Below are 17969 nucleotides of genomic sequence, written 5' to 3'. Positions count from 1 at the left end.
GCATGTGCGTGTGTGTGTGTGTGTGTGTGTGTGTGTGTGTGTGTGTGTGTGTGGGGGGTGAGGGGTGGTTTTATCATTGTTTTAAAGCGGTTTTTGAAATTGCCAAAAAAATAGGACATTTATTTTTCTTTATCCCCTCTAAGTCAGCAACAACAAAATTGTCTATTTACCTGCATTTACTGTATTTTGTGTGTTAATATAACTGAAAACACAATTTAGGTGTTCTCATAGACATATGTTTCTGTATAAAACTATAAAACTGCAGTTTGGTCACGGCTCATGAATGCTACATGTTGACATAAGGCAAAACAGATGAATCTGTTACACTGAGCTGTCCTTCAAATCCCTACATTATGCTCACAAAGTTGTCCAACAAAACAAACATAAATACATGTTATTGATATGACCTGTATTGTGTGATCAGCTATATTGACAATCAATATGAGCGATCACAGCAATCAAAGCAGTGTAGGCGCCTGTAATAATCCACACTAAGACTTGAGATTCACTCACTATTGAGCAGCACTGGGGTTTGATAACATTTTATCAAATCAAATTGATTGTGAATCATTTCTTATACCTAATCAGATCAATTTGGTTTTAGCTTTAAACAATTATGGGTAACAGAAGTTATAACAAGACAGCCATGCTAGTTGTTGAGATTATTTTAAATTTGGAGCGGTGGAATCGACTGACTGACTGACTGACTGACTGACTGACTGACTGACTGACTGACTGACTGACTGACTGACTGACTGACTGACTGACAGACAGACAGATCGACACTGGCATTCATAGAGCCACACAGCTAGCTTGGCTAAGCCCTGAACAGATAAAAATCAATTCCTGCCAGACATATGTTTGCTATTTAGATAAGCAACTTCCTGTTTTGTATATGATTCTTTGCTGATATTAAAAGACAGAAGAGACAATTATTTTAAAATAGATTTGTTAGAATCAAAGCTTAACATATTGGGTATTTTATTTATTTATTGGAAAACATTTTTGAAAACCTCAGTTAAGGAGTGTAAAAGAAGCCTTTTTCAAATTCAGACAGCTTAGTGCAGACATGTCCAAAGTCTCTGTGTATGCGGTCACTGTGTGCAGAGTGAGAGAGAGAATGAATAAAAAGAGAAGCAGTGAATGGCTGTTTAAAACAGAGGTGTGTGTAGAATAGCAGGGGTCTGTCTGTCAGTCTGTCTTGCACCATGGGGGAGGGGATAAGGGATCAATAGGAGGTGACGGAGCATGTGGCATATGACTCTGACAACCTGCCCCCTCCCTTTCGAGGGCCTTGTCACCCATACACACACACACACACACACACAGACACACACACACACACACACACACACACACACACACACACATATGAACACACCCTCCAGAACAGTCCCGTCAACATTGGTCAAGGCTAGCCGAACAGAATTAGCTGACTCGGTTTTATGATAGAATATATTGGGGACCTCAGAAAGCTGCGTGCCAAGTTCGGTTGTGTGTGTGTGTGTGTGTGTGTGTGTGTGTGTGTGTGTGTGTGTGTGTGTGTGTGTGCGCTCCATTAGCTAGCTCTCCTCCTGGCCACCATATGCAGAGCTGGGAGCCCAGGTTGGCTCCATCTGTCGGGTTAATACCCAGCCTCAGCCCCAAGCAGCTGGCCCCTACAAGCCTCATTATTCTACCAGGAAGCATGCAGGAGAACACAACCATCACACAACACACACACACACACACACACACACACACACACACACACACACTTGATGGAGCCATGGTCTATCACACAATGACAAAGTTGCCAGAGCTTGGGAAGGTGTTTCTGAAATTCATTTTGGCTGTCTGAACTGGTGTGAGATGAACGTTGCCTACATTAATTCATTATTCTCAATGGTCAGGTGGGCAATTGGGCAGAACACCCATCAATAGCTAGGAGAGGGGAGGAGAGGAGAAGGGAGGAGAGGAGAGGAGACTAAAATGAAAAAGGCAAAATATGAAACTTACAAAATATGAATAATAAATTAAAAAATATCAAAGGAGCAGTGAGCTGAGTGGAAAAAAGGGAAAAGACAAGATGTCATGAGGAGGGAGGGTGGATACATTGACAGGTTGAGAGGTGACCACCCAAACACTTCTCTTTGTCTGGATAAATATGCATCTAATCTGCACTCAGGAACCACAGGGCAGCCCCATAGATTTAAAAGATAAGATCCAGATTATGTACCTATTAAACTGTGAGCTTCCACTTGAAACTCAACAGGGAGGTGACTGTCCCGCTGTCAGCAGAGATACACCACACACACAATTTAAAGGAACACAGACATTTTTCAAAGCCAAATTATACATCTCTGTGGAGCAGTTGAAGGTGTGTATAGCGCTGATTCCTAAAGCTTAGGGAGTGATTTATCATATGCATCATACTTAATTAGAGCTAAAATATACAGTATGTTCAGTGCTGATAAAGCTCAGGAATACTTCAATAATGCTTTAATATTTCACAACAATGAACATTTTCACTTATTGGAGCAGTTATACTAGGTGTAACAAAAAAAAGAATACATACATTAGCAGAAAGTCAGAATTAAAGCTGAATCATTTTCAGGAGAAAAAACAAACTCAGATGTGAGGCTTTTTCAGGCGTGTTTAATAATTTAGGAGTGGTAAAACTGTCCTGTTATAGATTAATCTGCTGGCTGATTTATGTTTTGTGCTCTCTAGCACTGCCGCCATGGCGATGCCGAACTGACTGACAGCGAAAGCAGAGATGTTTGGGACGATCACTGTCAGCAGTCACTTCCTTTGAAAGATAAAAGGTAACCTGTGTGGATGTAGAAGTTACCCACTCCAGTAATGGCAGCTAGTTTACCGGGATACGATAGATACATCTTTAGTTTTTTATCAGAACACCTGCCAGCCAATCAGTATTTTCTACGACCACGGTATTAAAGTAAGTCAGCTATGACGAAGTTCTCAATGCGTCTAAAAAAAAACCTATAATGTAGGTGGTGCAACTCTTGAACACAGGAATATAAATCAGGATTAATTCCTCTGCCAGCCTGCAACCGTGACCTCAGGAAGAAAGGAACATTCATCACAGTACAGACAAAACCACCCAACTTGGCTGACAGATGCACGACGAAAGATTTGGAGAAAACAGCAGACAGAAATTTTGAAAGGCTCACCTTGGACAGGCCGCCTACGTCCAGGTAGTAACAGATGATAAAGACGTTCCAGGCCACCCACAGAGCGGCCCATACTGTGTACTGGAAGGCAAAGACAGACAGATTAGCTCCATGGAAACTAGATGAACTGAACAGACCAGGATGTGACAGATACTGAATTAAAAAGCAGGTTGAATTAATGAGCTCCTAAACAAAGTCAAGTCAGTACCACACACACACACACACACACACACACACACACACACATTTTTTTTAAAGGTGCCAGTAAGTTCAGCAAGTTTATTCAAACCCTGTGGGAGCATTACATTTTTTAACTGCTCAGTCTGAATGAAGTTTATAACTTCAACCATTTATAAAATTGTACAGTCAGACAGCCAACTGTTGACAGACACTGAGTGGTATTCACAGATACAGACTGAGAGAGTCATCATTGTGAAGGTTGTAAAATCCTCTGACTCACGGTGAATTGTGTGTTTAAAATGTCAGCGGTATCAGAGGAAGAGCAGAGGGCAAGAGCAGTACCTTCGTAAAAACATACATGTTGAATCATGAAACCCCTTAGCTTGCTCTCTCCCATTTTTCACTTGACATGAGCTCTACTTTCCCTCCTTCCTGTCCTCCATTGAATTCCTTCTTCCTCTGTTTATTCATACTTTCCTGTGTGGCTCTCATTTATCCGTCTACATCTCCCTGGTCTCTCTTTATTTACTCTCTTTTCCTGTCATTAACATCACCATCTCTGCTGCCACTAATGCTGCTCGAAATACGGTTTTAATGCCTACAATGAACGTTATGGTATAAAATGAAAACTGAAGTGCATAAAAGCACATTTATGAAGCTTCATAGTGGCGTTTTTCTAACAAAAGGAGTGAAACAACGGGCATCACATGCTTTGCACTGTTTCAAAGAATGACCTTCTGTGTCCAGAAACTCAATGCTGAGTATAAATCTGATGAGCTCCTTAGTCCCCCCCAACACACCCACCCCCTTTAATTAGCCCTAGTTACCATGGGATTAGAGTGATTTGAGGGTGTCGCACAATGCACGAGAGTGCAGCACAAAATAAAGGAGGAAAGGCAACAACATGTCCAATCAAATGAACAGGCCTGAGGACTGATGCAAAGTAAAGTGACACTGCTTAACAAATACCGTGAGGAATAGGATTAGGTGACAGACTGTACAGAGTTTCACGTGAACTTCTACTCAGTTATGTACTCACCACCACAATGTAGCGCGGCCGGTACTGGATGGTGCCAAAAAGGCCCAGGATGACCATGATGATGTGGAAGAAGTTGGCAAGGATTGGGGCCCACTGGTAACCCAGGAAGTCAAAGACCTGTCTTTCTAATGCCAACACCTAGAGGGTGAGATAAAAGAAAAAGAAAGAGACAAATGTTATCAGGTTGGCAATGTTCGGGAAGCAAACTGCCTCTCCTGCTGCGACAGTGAACTTCTGGGGTTGCCAAAGTAACACAGTCCATGAACCAGCCTTAGAAAAAAATGGCAGTCTACAGACACACACTGGCAACTTGGCCATGTACCACTCATAGTTTATTGAGGACAATATCCATTTACCTCACGGCAATTGGCCAACAATCCTACATTGAGCAAGCAGACATGAACAGCTTGAGTGTTCAGCCTCCGACTGTGGGAGCGCCAGAGGTGAAGACTGGAAGTTTTGTAAGATAAACAATGACAGATTTATCGATTCAACCCCTGCTGAGCTAAAGAGGCGCTCACTATTTCCAACCTTCCTGCCAATGGCCTCCAGGAATGAGAATGCTCTGGGAACTTAACGGGAGGTGAGGGCCTTCCTTAATAATACCACTGCAGTGAGCTTAGGCACTTATTGAAATATGTGCTTTGCAAACAATGCACATTCACATGTACAAGCATAAGCAAAGTTAAACCCTCTATAATGAAAAGACAAATTCCACAGTTTCCCAATAAAAGGTTCGACCTCTCCACTACTGCATCAACAGCAGTTTTAGGCCAATTGCTTTTACATTGATTCATTCATGATGTCCTTTTATTTTCGGTCTCTATCTCCATTCCCCTCTACCTGAGCTCTTGGTGTGTGCAACAGCAAAACAAAATAAACAAGGATTTTGAAGCTTTAAGACTGTGAGCCCCTATTTGCATCAACTCAATTAGTTGGGAGGTGGGGGGAGGTAGAATTGTATCGCCAATCCAATTCCATTGCCTGTGTGTGTGTGTGCTTGTGTGTCTCAAGCAACGATGTGTTTCGCTGTGTGTCGACATGTCATTTCCAGCCAAGCACTTGAAGATGGATGAGGGAGGAGGGAATCTCATCTCTGCCGCAATGATAGGAACGCATCATCGAGCTCACACACACACGCACGCACACGCACACACACAAACACACACACACACACACACACACACACACACACACACACACACACACGCACACGCACACAGAGCCGTGGCTGCTTTTCCTAATGTAATGGAAATGTTACCGGCAACCCGATGAGACATTGTGACAGGCAGGGGAGGGAGATGATCAAATACTGAGTGATAATTAAAAATGAACACTCCTTCGCACAGAGGGCGAGGGCAATAACTCCACAGACAGGGTGTGACGCGACAGAGGTCACAGTGAGTGAACTGCGACCTGTACCAAGTATTATCATACCAAAGTCAAGGAATAGCTCCGAAGATAAAGCCTTCACTCTAAAGGAAGGAGGAGAAAAAAAGAGAATGAATAATGGCTGGGAAACTAAATTGAGATGGATGGGGAGAGTATTATGAAAAATAACATGGCACAAAAACAGATAAATGGAGAGATGAGAGAAAATGCAGAGAAAAATCACAAACGACATATGTTAATGTAGAACGACTGAGCTCCCTCCCTCCTAATAACCTCCCTCTATCCCCTGGATAGAGGGGCTGAGGGAAATGAATAGAGTCAAAAGAGTCATACATCTTCTGGTCAGCTCTGGGTCATGGTTAGAGAGCTCAATAAAACTCATGCAGGAGGACATCAGCAAAGATGAGGTGCAGTTAAATATGTTGGGGGAGCTTAGAGGACTGACCCTTAGGAATTGACATTTGTGAAGTCATCATTCAGCTCTGTCTTTTTAAACGCATGTCTGGACAAATAGAGAATATTTTATGAAGACGTACGACATAGGGCGTAATGTTGACGAGAATCAAATCCAATGTCCTGATCCAATCCAATTCAAAGAAGGACAAATATGTGAGAAAAGCAATTTTACACCTGATAAATGATATTAATGAGCAAATCTTTAGCTGATTACACATAAAGACACCTGAAGACCTAAAGCTGCAACAGTTCAATTATATTTTTTTATCCACGTCGATTTGAGCAAAGGAGGGAAAAAAAAGATGAGCAAGAAACAAATTGCTTAACTGACAAAGGAAGCCTAAAGATGCCATTCTGTTTAATTAGAACTGTTAATCCGATGGTTAAATAGCTTCGGAAATCCAGCCCCCTCAAAACTTTCCAATGCAGGAATAGGCGGGGGTGTGTACGACAATTTCTGTAACTTAGTTAGCTAAAAGTATTACACAGCATACTGTATATTTGACCTCCTCTGTCCATTTGTCAAGTCAAAGTTTGTAAATTTGTAGCTCCTTCTACACAGGAATCAGAAAAAAGTGCAGTATATCTCCTCGTGTTGAAGCTTTCAGAATGTCCTCTGGTAATCCTGGTGGGGATGAAACGGCTCTGCAAAATGTGTTAAACAGCTTTTATTCTATTTGGCTGGATAAATGCAAATAGCTTAGGGGTCTTATCTTATTTTATTTTTTTCATTGCAATAATGAAAAGCCTAATAGAATGAAGACATTTTAATTTGTGGGGAAGCTGATTTACACCGTTTTCTTCAGCTAAATAAAATGTAATGAAAAGTATTTACAGTAACTGTAAGTTACTAAGTATCTTTGTCTCCTTCCCTCTTTTTGTCGAACACCACACTGCTCACTAGTATTCTAACATTCATACAAACGCACACTCTGCCCTATGCACACATGTATTCTTACATGGACTGCTGACCCAGCCAGTCCAGGGCAATAGTCATGCTAATGAGCATTAAACCTTCATCTATCCAACACACATACTTTAGATCCTTTGATGTTTATTCATTACACACGGCCATGGACCCTTTCCCTGAAATATTTCCACCAGTCATTAAATTAAAGAAGTGTATCGGCATGAGGATACACGTGTGTACAGTATGTATGTGCGCCTGCTCCTCCGAGATGCTGTAGTAAGCCTATCACGTTCACTGCTAACTCAATAATCCACCAAGATGACAACAATCAATCAAGAATAGAAAGGCCTCTGCCCACACACACACACACACACACACACACACACACACACACACACATGGCACAATTAGCCCACAATTCATAGGAAGCGGGTTACTGGAGAGTGGGGTAGAATTTGATCAAAAGATACTAGAATGCTCTTCCAGGAATAGTGAGCCGGCTACACAACGACCCGTAAAAGCCTCCAACCGTCCGCCTGCGAGCACAAATGACTCCCTCTAGGGTGACGGAATCTCTTAGTGTGTATTTTGGTTTTGGGTGTGTATACGTGGAGAAGGATGTTGCCCACACATACCACCCCTCCCACCATAAATACTAAGCAATTAGGGGGTGGGTATGACAGCAGGATACAACAAGCCCCTCTCTCACCTCCACTACTGCCAATCCTTTGTTTGCTCCATCCTCTTCTCGCAGTTTTTTTTATCCCTCTAAACCATGAATTATCCCGTCCTTCAGCCACGTGATACCAGATTACTAACAAGGATCGTAGACTCCCCTACTGCTGTTAGATGATGTTAGCTTGTGTATATTCACTCAGTCTCTAGAGGTGTGCATAAACAAGCAGACACAAACTTAGGGATAAAGAACACACAAGTGGACACAGCCTTACACTATAATCCCTCCTCTCCTCAAAAGAACATCAAAGTCCCAAAACATTTCAGTCATCACCACCTTCTTAACATGCCATGAAGAAGAAGAGAGGGAAGTAAGCCACACATAAGAGTGATGAGGATCAGAGTGAACGTGTCTGAGAGGGAAAACACGTTTGAGTTGCATCAGTTGATAGCTAATTAAGATGTGCATGTGTGCTCGAGATAAGTGGCTGAAATGCATGAAAAACAGTTTAGTGCTTTGCCTAAGCTTCCAACTCGGATTTCAAGCAGAGATGTGGCAGGGTGATTATGACAGTTGTTTATGATTAATAACTCACCTGTGTTGTCACAAGTCAGTGACATGCAGTAGTGCAATACACAATTCTGATGAGGTGTTAGGACCTGATGACGCTGCCCCGGAGAGAGAGGATGGAGACACCAGGTGACCCTCTCATTTTCACAGCTCTCTACCTTAGCCTCCAGGTACTATAAATCAAATCAATGTTTCTCTATCTGTGCATGTCCTCTGTGAAATGTCCTCTGATAATATGTTACTGAATGTGTCATCCGGATATGTGGCTTTGAAGGAGGTAGTCTGTGTGTGTGTATATGTGTGTGTGTGTGTGTGTGTGTGTGTGTGTGTGTGTGTGTGTGTGTGTGTGTGTGTGTGTGTGTGTGCCCATTCTGTATGACTTTAGGCTGCATGAGTCAGTCTCTCTGTGTTCAAGCATATAACTGACTCACATCGTCAGGCAGAAGGATGACATTGAGGAGATGTGAGGGGCAGTGCTCGAATTATCTTTTTGTCTTTAAGGGGGTTTCTCTATCTCATAAAAAAAAGTTGGCACACCCTGCACATAGCCTAACAAGCCTATACAATTAAATAGCCTAGGCGCAAGTGGCGCTTTTGCGCAGTATATGCGCACGGTAGGCCTAGGCTATTATCTTGACACACGCACACAACAGACAGAGATTTTTTTTTTTTTTTACAGAAATGGAGTCCTTTTAATTAATTTCAACATATTATTGATTGTAATAGTCCATATTTCATTTCAATTTCGCAATACAAAGAAACAGACTAACGATTTAGTCTGAGTGTCATTCTCAATTTCACAATGAAATAAAACGTAACTCATTTGAACCAGACCACCGTCTCAGATATCCTCAGTGTCAAACACAATCATGCATGTAGTCTTTAACTTATACACAGGGAAAATGCACTAACTGGCAGAAATGAATAAAGCCATTGCACAGCCAAATGTTCTAGTCTTATAATGTGCACGTAGTGATAACAACACCTGGGTGTTTAGTCGTCTCGTGTGTTGAACCGTGGAAATAAATAGACGAACAATTTTGGAATTTGCACTGTGATGTTGTCGGGAAGCCTATTCACTGAATATTCCGCCATCAGAGATTGCATTGTATTGCTGACAGGTGTTTCAAAATATCTGGGAACTTTTCCGGAGCTCTGAATGGCAGAGGATAGCTACAGATTTATTTATTTAAGATGTATTGGTGGTATTTACCTCAAAAGCACATTAAGCTAAAAGCAAGGTGACTTCTTCGGACTTGCGAGTGCTGTCAAATCAATCGTAGCCTATGCGGTTTGCTCACATAGCCTAGTGGTGTGGTGGTGAAGTGCAGTCATGCTGCGTTCATGAGCGTAGGGTAGGCTCAGGTCTACGTCCCGTAGTAGCCTATGTTTTATATTTTAATTTAACATATTTAATGGTAAGAGACCGCACAGGGATGGATAATGAGCGTTGTTTAAGATTAAATTACAATGCCACATATGGCAGACACCTTCAGATGTGAGAGACCCCCTCAGATTTTTGACTTTGTTTCTTTCATGGGAGCCAGTCCTCACTCTATGGGAGCTTGGCTCCCTCTGGATCCCACGTAATTCGAGCACTGGTGAGGGGTGAATTTCAGAGAATAACTACCATCACGTTATCTCCTGTTTTTATCTCAATGGACTCGCTAATGTGTATTTTATTGCTATGACATACAAGCACATATTAGCCGATGAGGCCAAGCCTGATAAAACAATAATATTCAGAGGGGCAATTTGCATGTTACATCTAACGTGTTTTGCACTTCAACTGGCAAACGTACTTTACTGCCTCTTGGGAGTCACTGGGAGTGACTGCAAGGGCAAAACATGACATATTATAAACCACAGCCAGCCTCTGATTCATGGCTTGCATTTTACTGTCTTCTCTTTGTATAGTTTTGACATTGAAATTACCAAGCAGTAACTCCACTTCTATGAGCGTAGCCCTTTAAATCACTGGTTCCAAATTTGGCTGTTGAGCTCCCCTCCAGGGGAATGCAAAACAAGTCTGACGGGGTCAGTACATGGTTAACAGGACAGAAAATCAGAAAAACATCTTTGCTACACAAAATCTTTTTTTTGTACTTTCTTCTTGGCATTTTCCTAGTGAATTACTTGATAACAGTACCTCTTCAGACTTCAGATAAAACCAAAAGAGGAGAACCAGAAGAGGAGAGAATCATCCTTTGGATGAACTGGTGAAAATCTATAGAAATATTAGAGTTCTTCACAGGTTCACTCGCTCTTAGAACTCATGATCTGACCTGGGCTCTGAGTCTAAATTATACTTAATTATACTCTAATCAGGTCACTTAGGGTCTTGTTTTACTGCCACGGCTCTCTGGTCTAATGCGTGAGTGGACCTGAATGGATCAGAGCGTACTCAGTGTCAGCTCTGATCACGTGGCACATCATAATCACTGCAGGAGCAGATATCTAGGAATATACTGTATATAGGATGAAGATTATGCCATTAAATAAAAATTAATTTTTTTGGAATTTCATATCAAATTGGTTAGAAAATCATTATATTCTCTATATCTATCTACTAGTTTCTATGTTTCACATCATTTACTATCTAACTGGGACATTTTGGGACCGATTAGAGAGGATTTCTGTGGACGAAGTACACATAGCAATACACTGGTAAGTATATAACTCATGTTACTGTATTGTGTGAACAGTTAACTTTATTTAATATTGTATGTGAAATTTTCTTTTGTGAGGTGCAAATGTTCCACCAAAACAAGTTTCTTCCAGATACTATTTTGCAGAGCCACCGTCCGGAGCTTAGCGCCGCCCAAGACGATTGTGATTGGTTTAATGAAATGCAAACAACCCAGAGCGGTTTTTTCTCCTATCCCAGAATGTATGTGTGGAGTAGACAGTGGCAATGCGAGACTACTGTCAGTATAACTGTTCTATTCTAAATCTAAATCAAGTGAAAGACACAGAGACAATCCATGAATCAGAGGCTGGCCGGGTTGTATTTTTTTAAATGTGGCATGCTTTGCCCTGGCTTGTCTTTACTCTGTGACTCTCAGCAGGCAGTAAAGTACTTCTCAAAAACCTTCTCCAATCCAATTTTTCACCTCTCGCCTGGGTAAAGTCATTATGCTCTGGTGCCTGCCTGGTCCTTATGTAACTAATGGTGCCAATCTCAGCATGTGTGATGGGAGAATGTGTGTCTATGTGTGTGGCTTTCATTGGGTGCATGAAGAGTTGGATAGATAGATAGCCTTTGGTGGTGCCTAGCAGAGCTGAGACAGGGATTAAGAGGTAGGGTGCCTTCATAAGCCACTTTCTTCTTCACTGTTTGAAATATGGTCTGCACAGTGAAACACACAGCAGCTGGTCTCTTTGTACTTCACTAAGTACCGCTTGTTTTAGGTAGCGGTGCTAAACAGACACTGAGTAAAGTGCTCATTGCAGCTCTGTTTTTTTGCAAAGTGGCCATTGAGAGCCTATGTTTCAAATAGCTCTTTATTTAAGATGCAATATGTTAAACTTCTAGTGCTCTTAGTGTTAATAACATGCTAATCTCTCAATGCTATTGGGAACACACAACACACAAATCCGTCCCACTGAAAGTAACATGATGAAAGCCAGTGCTTTGAACTGAGTCTCCCTCTGGGCACTGGCAAACTACTTTAAACTTTTTAGTTTTGTGTTGTAATGTTCTCTCTGTTACTGTTGCTCACTTTAAGATGACGTTATACTCAACTTCTTGGCTGGACTAGTCCACAATCATTTTCTGTTTACTTCAATACTGTTGAGGGCAGGTGAGTTTAGTTCATTTGAGCTTCCAGTTGAATGAAGCTCTCCCTTCTCTGTATACAGTCCATGGTCAGACCTATTGAGAGTTTCCCTGTCTGGTCTCCCAACTGGCCGTGTTGGTGGTTAAAGTTATCCCACTCTAAGAAACTCTTCACCTCCTTTCTGTCTCTGTATCTGCTACCTGGTTTCTTCAGCCCACTCTCATCTCCCTTGCTTTTTTACATTTACTTTCTTATCTTTCAAAAATGTTCTTCCACTCTTTTAGGTGTGCATTACATGTGATTTCCCTCAGATAAGAGTAAAGCTACAATACAGACAATTCAATGCTTACATTACTTAAAAACTGTCATTAAGGGTTGCTTTAATTAACAGTGTAATTATGTACACTGTTGTACATAATTAATCTCTATCGTCTACATAACTGCACAGAATACTGTACTCAACCTACACTTTGGTATTTACTCCTTCTTTTGCACTTCTGGTTGGATGTCAACTGCATTCCATTGGCTCTGTACCTGTACTCTGCTAAATGACAATAAAGTTGAATCTAATTTAATCTAATCTAATCTTTCACCGTGGTTATCGTGGGCCTAAACCTGGGTGCTTCGCAAACTAGGTTTCACAATTTCACGAGAAATTATGCACATGCATCATTGGCTGTCTGGATTAGTTTTATACTGCAATGTGTAAAGATTACATATTTTTAAATCTGCGAGAGAAAGAAAACAAGTCGATTTTACTTGTACTGCATCGCTTAAAAAAAGACAGGAAAATATATTTTGACATGACACTGAAGAAAGAACTGAAGTAAATTATAACATATACCGATAGCTGAATTATATTTAGCCGCTTCGGTTTAAGGGCCCTTGTAAAGTGCATGTTAGTTCACTGTCAGTTTACTGGGACACTTAAATAGAACAGAGCCATCGGTAATGTTATTAGTAACACCTGTGCTTTTCCTCCTACGACAAGTCAAAATGTCTGCTGTGAAAAAAACGTCTAATGAGTGCCAAAATACTTGAGATATTTTTATTCAGTATATTACGGCATCTAGCTGTACACAGTCGTAACATACATTTCATTTTAAATTAAAATAAGTGATTATATGAAATTTAAATAATCCCCTTGATACAATTAAATATGTACATGTGTCCATATGTATTAAGTAATTATGACTCGTCAGCGCCTATTACCCATATAAACTGTTGATTAGAGGATGAAGCTCAGAGGATAATGACTACATTGTGTAATAGAGCATTCCATGAATTCCAACAAAGGAAACATTAAGTCTTGTTTCCATGTTAGTCATAGCTAATCTTTTGCTAGAAGAAACATAACAGTTCTTAACCTGTTCCACATCTAAACTGCTTTCATGCTCACTTTCTCAATAACAGCAGCCTGCACAAAACTGACTAGACAGCATTTTAAGGATTTTAGCAGAAAAATCAACAAGCTGACTTGATGAAGCAAAGTTCATTGAGATGTGACCCAAATTCATACACTGTGACAGCAAACATCCTTTCTCACATAGCTGGTATCTCTTGTAAAATGCTTATCTCACTCAGTCTGTCTTCCTCCCTTTATCTCTCTTCCTCCAGTTTGCCGTCAGCCAACATTTCTTTTAAGATTATCTGCAAAGGTGGCAGCAATGTTTGGATTATTAGAGGCTAATTTAGATTTTGCTACATCAACTTGAAGAGGAATGCAGCAGCACTGGCTGTTATGATTTCAGCCTCAACCCGAGGGATTAATGTCACTTGTGAGGTTTTGTCTTCTTTTCTTGTAGCACCAAAGTCCTTGTTTGTTTTGTGGGTGTCATATGGAAAATTAGGGATGAGACAGCAGACTGCATCACACACAGATACTTTGATTTCTCAGAGAAGATGACGGAGGAAAAGCAGGACAAGAATACAGCCATGAATAAATCCCAAACACACTAACAATAGACAGGATGGAAGGGAAAGTGACGAAATGAGAGCAGCTTAAACCAGCCAATCTTCTCTCTCCTCCTGCCTCCCCATGTCCCAGATCTAACAAAAACTGTTTAGGTTTCGCCCCAATTAACAAGTAGGCAATTTAGCTGCGACAGAGGAAATTCTCATCAGGATTACGCAGTCAAGAACGGCAAACAGCTGTCAGCAGTTTGTACCCTCCAGCTCTACTTTCCATAATGGAGTCAGTAATGTTGCTCTTTTCATCATAATACCATCACTCTTAATCTTTCATCCACCAGTAGAGGAAGTTACACTGTGTGCATCCCTGCTGTCCGACCGTGTAATCACACAACACAATTAGAGCAAAAACATCCATGAAGTCATCAACCGCTTGTACAACAAGGACTAAATGCCAAAAAAGCAGTGGGGGTATTTGAGTTAGATGAATATGCTTTGCAGCCATTCAACTGAATGTGATCTGTCAAGATAGTCATTCCAGCTGTGGTGCTCCCAAAGCAATTTATTCGATGCCACACTATAACAAATGACAGTGCTGAAACAGTTGGAATGGAAAGAGAAAAATGGGTTTGCAAATAGTTGTAGTTTTATCTCCATTATAGCTCAATATTGCAGTGTCATTGATGTGGAACACACACAGGCACACTCACACAAGCCTCTGCATGGATGGGTAAATGCGCACACTCTCACATTTGCCAGCCCAAGGTTTTCACTATAACCACATAATTAATGGTCTGTTAAATTGAAGACGTTAAAATGGTGAACAGTTGTAAAAAGGACCACCAGGGACAAAGAGGAGATGGTTTTTCCGAGTACACATATTATTATTAACCAACATGCACGCAGCAAGGGCAGTGACTCCCAACTCTCGGGAAGGTCGAGAAACAACAAGAAAGTCACCACCTCTTCTCAATTAGCATAAAACCTGGCTGCTTTAGTCCGTTTTGAACAAGCAAAGTCATTCAAAAGTATAAAATAAGCACATTTTAGATAAAGTTAGTCCCAAGTTAACCACTCAGCTGTATCTGACTGGTTGCTATGTTGCATTTTGGGTGTGTCGTTTTTTGTGGTGAGGTTAAAGGCAATGTATGCAAGGAGAGCTATCTTTAGAGTGACAGTTGTCCTGAGAGCAGGATGTGTACGGAGCCTTGTGTTGTATTCAGCCCCCCCACCGCCACCACCACCACCCAGAGGTCCTTTATAGCACTCGTCTCTCTCCTCAGCATGCTATCTCAGATTTGCATCATACATTCCCATGTTTCTGTTTGACAGGTTGGTTTTTATCTCCTGCGGGCTCTTCAACATTTTATTGTATACATAAAGGTTTCCGTGGTAACAGTGCACAGGAAAGGAGGGAGGGAGATGGAGATTAAAAACGAAAGAGAGGGAAAAAGGAAAGCTAAACATAGAGATCTCAGGTCTGCAGGGTCATGCACATAATTGGCCCCGAGTGAGAGGTCGAGCCACCACCCATCCCCCCCCATTTCTCTCTCTATTTCTCTCCACCTTCCTATCTGCATCTCCCCTAAATCTCCAGTGGCTCTGCCCCACTGATAAATCAGCTGGTAATCAATAATTCAAACATTTTCCCAGCAAGGGGAGAAAATGGGAAAGAAGATGTCGGGGTAAAAGATAAAGGGAAAGGGAGATAAGACAAAGCCTTGTTGTGTTTTAACAAAGGATACACGTTAGGGGCGGAGCATGAACACTCATTTTACATTCAAGCAGTGCCTCTCATCTCTGAGTACCCAGGCTGCATTAGGCTCTCAGGTGAGAGGATGACACAGTGGAGGGAGCTCCAAATTCTGAGCTGTGAATTTGAATTTATTATGCAGTCACCTTGCCTTCGTGACCTACAACACACATAAACACATTCTCTTAAACACTGTAGGCTGTTGTTTAATCAACTTGTTTTTGATGGTGCTGCTACTTGTGGCGAAGGAAGACCTGTCAGGGTCTGCTCTTCTGTGGATGAGGGCTGCTCAGGCATAGCAATCAACACAGTCTAGGTCAAGACCACAATCAGCGCTGAACACCAGGGGTCCATTTAACAGCACAAGCACAGCACTCACACACTGTACTTAATTATGTCGACCTGCGTGACCTGCCAAAATGAAAAGAATAAGGGCCCAGAGACAATGTAAGACAGGGTTAAGACCTTCATTTCTGAAATCACACAAACTACTGAAGCTTCTGTGGCCCATGGTCATATACTGCCCTCCATCTCCCACTTCTACAATGTCTCTAGTAAGGAAACAAATATGCCACCACATGAACCCTCCTTTAAAAGGACCCAACAATTAAAACATGTACTTTCTTTTAAGATAAGTTGATCTTATGTATTGACCTAAAGATCTGAGTCTTAAAAGTCAGGGAGTCCTTTTTCATAGTGTTTGACTGGCTTTCCCTATTGTCTGAACTGCAGCTTTTAATTAATGGTCATGTAATTCTAACTGTCTGAACAGCAACTTGTATTGAATTAATCTAATTGGGTCCGAAAGACAAGTAACATAATTTTTATTAATGGCTGTGTCCTTCCAAATTCTAAGCTGCTGAACCATTTAAGCCAGCAGACTTTAGTAGGCTTGCCTGATGCAAACTGCCAAGACGGTGCCTTGAGGACCTGAAGTTATATTATTATTTATATTAGTTATATTCCATTCTAGGAAAAAGGTTGGCTAATATCTATTCAATATGGATTTCATTGCTTTGTTTTTCAATATGTCCTCACTTAGACTAGCGTGTGGCTTTATTTACTTGTTTTACTGTAGCAAATGTAGGCTTTGGTGATGCTAGCCAAGCTTCTCTTAGTAATGTTAGTAATGATGGAGGTTGTATACGTCAAACCAGCAGTTTTACCCCTAAATTCTACAAAATAATGTAAATGTAAAAATTGTTAAATATTTAAACTGTAATGACCTGTTTGAATTAAACACAACAGTCTATAAGCATGACACACTGATTGAAGTAGTTTTCCATGTGCTCTAGCAGAGAATTTCTTAAAATTCACTAACAGCTTGACCTACTGCACGTCCTATTGAACTATCAGTAAATTAAGCTAATAAATAAAAATGGAAGAGGCCACTAGCGAGCAAAGCCGTGCTGATTGTAAAATCACAACACCATAGCATCTAAGAAGCAAGTTCTGTTGTGCAGTGCATTACGCTACATATATGGGTTTTGCTCAAATTAATTCAAACAAATAAAATTACATGTTCAAAGTTGTTAAAACTGGAATTTTTGAAAAAGTGACCTGATAAGAAAATGTTTGTTTTTGTTTTTGTTTTTCACAAATGTCATTAGTTGCTTTGATTTCTCTTGCATTTTTTTTCCAGGAAGGCCTATGAGGCTACTTTAGGCTCAAACTTGGCTTCACAGTGTTGATCAATGCTCGCTGGGTTCCAGATAATGGACTATGAGTCGCCTCAGGCTTAGTGGTGTAGATTACAAACTCCACCCTCAGTCCACATCTGACATATTCAGTCATCAGTGTGTATGTATAACCCGTATGTTGTAATGATAACTGTCTTCAAAAAACTACTAAGCACATACTGGTACAGCTCCATTTACATCTACTAGTCAAAAATAAATTAACTATGAAGCCGAAAAATAAATTGCTGCTGGCATCTGTTGGCATTCGGTAAATGGGGAGCCCATCACTGTACAGCAAGCTGTGTCTCACACACACACAGACACCACAATTTGTATCTGCGTGGATAATTCAGATAGGGATGCTATCTTATTCTGCCGCCATCTGTGCAAGCCAAAGAAAATAGTAGGAAAAAAAGGTATTTCACAGTCCGGAAAAAGGCCTAATGAG

General features: G+C 41.0%; 1 protein-coding gene across 2 annotated transcripts in view; it reads right to left on the bottom strand.

Annotated features, from left to right (window-relative positions):
- nkain4 (sodium/potassium transporting ATPase interacting 4) overlaps window positions 1-17969 on the bottom strand; it is a 50840-nt gene that overhangs the window by 27890 nt on the left and 4981 nt on the right. For both annotated transcript variants that reach the window (XM_031316342.2, XM_031316340.2), the window contains exons 2-3: window positions 4396-4533; window positions 3177-3257 (exon numbers count right to left, since the gene is read on the bottom strand). In XM_031316342.2, coding sequence (XP_031172202.1) covers window positions 3177-3257; window positions 4396-4533 — 219 coding nt within the window. The remainder of the gene's footprint in view (window positions 1-3176; window positions 3258-4395; window positions 4534-17969) is intronic.

Source organism: Sander lucioperca, chromosome 12 (assembly GCF_008315115.2).
Source record: "Sander lucioperca isolate FBNREF2018 chromosome 12, SLUC_FBN_1.2, whole genome shotgun sequence".
Classification (NCBI taxonomy): Eukaryota; Metazoa; Chordata; class Actinopteri; order Perciformes; family Percidae; genus Sander; species Sander lucioperca.
This window is presented reverse-complemented; position numbering and strand designations above follow the sequence as displayed.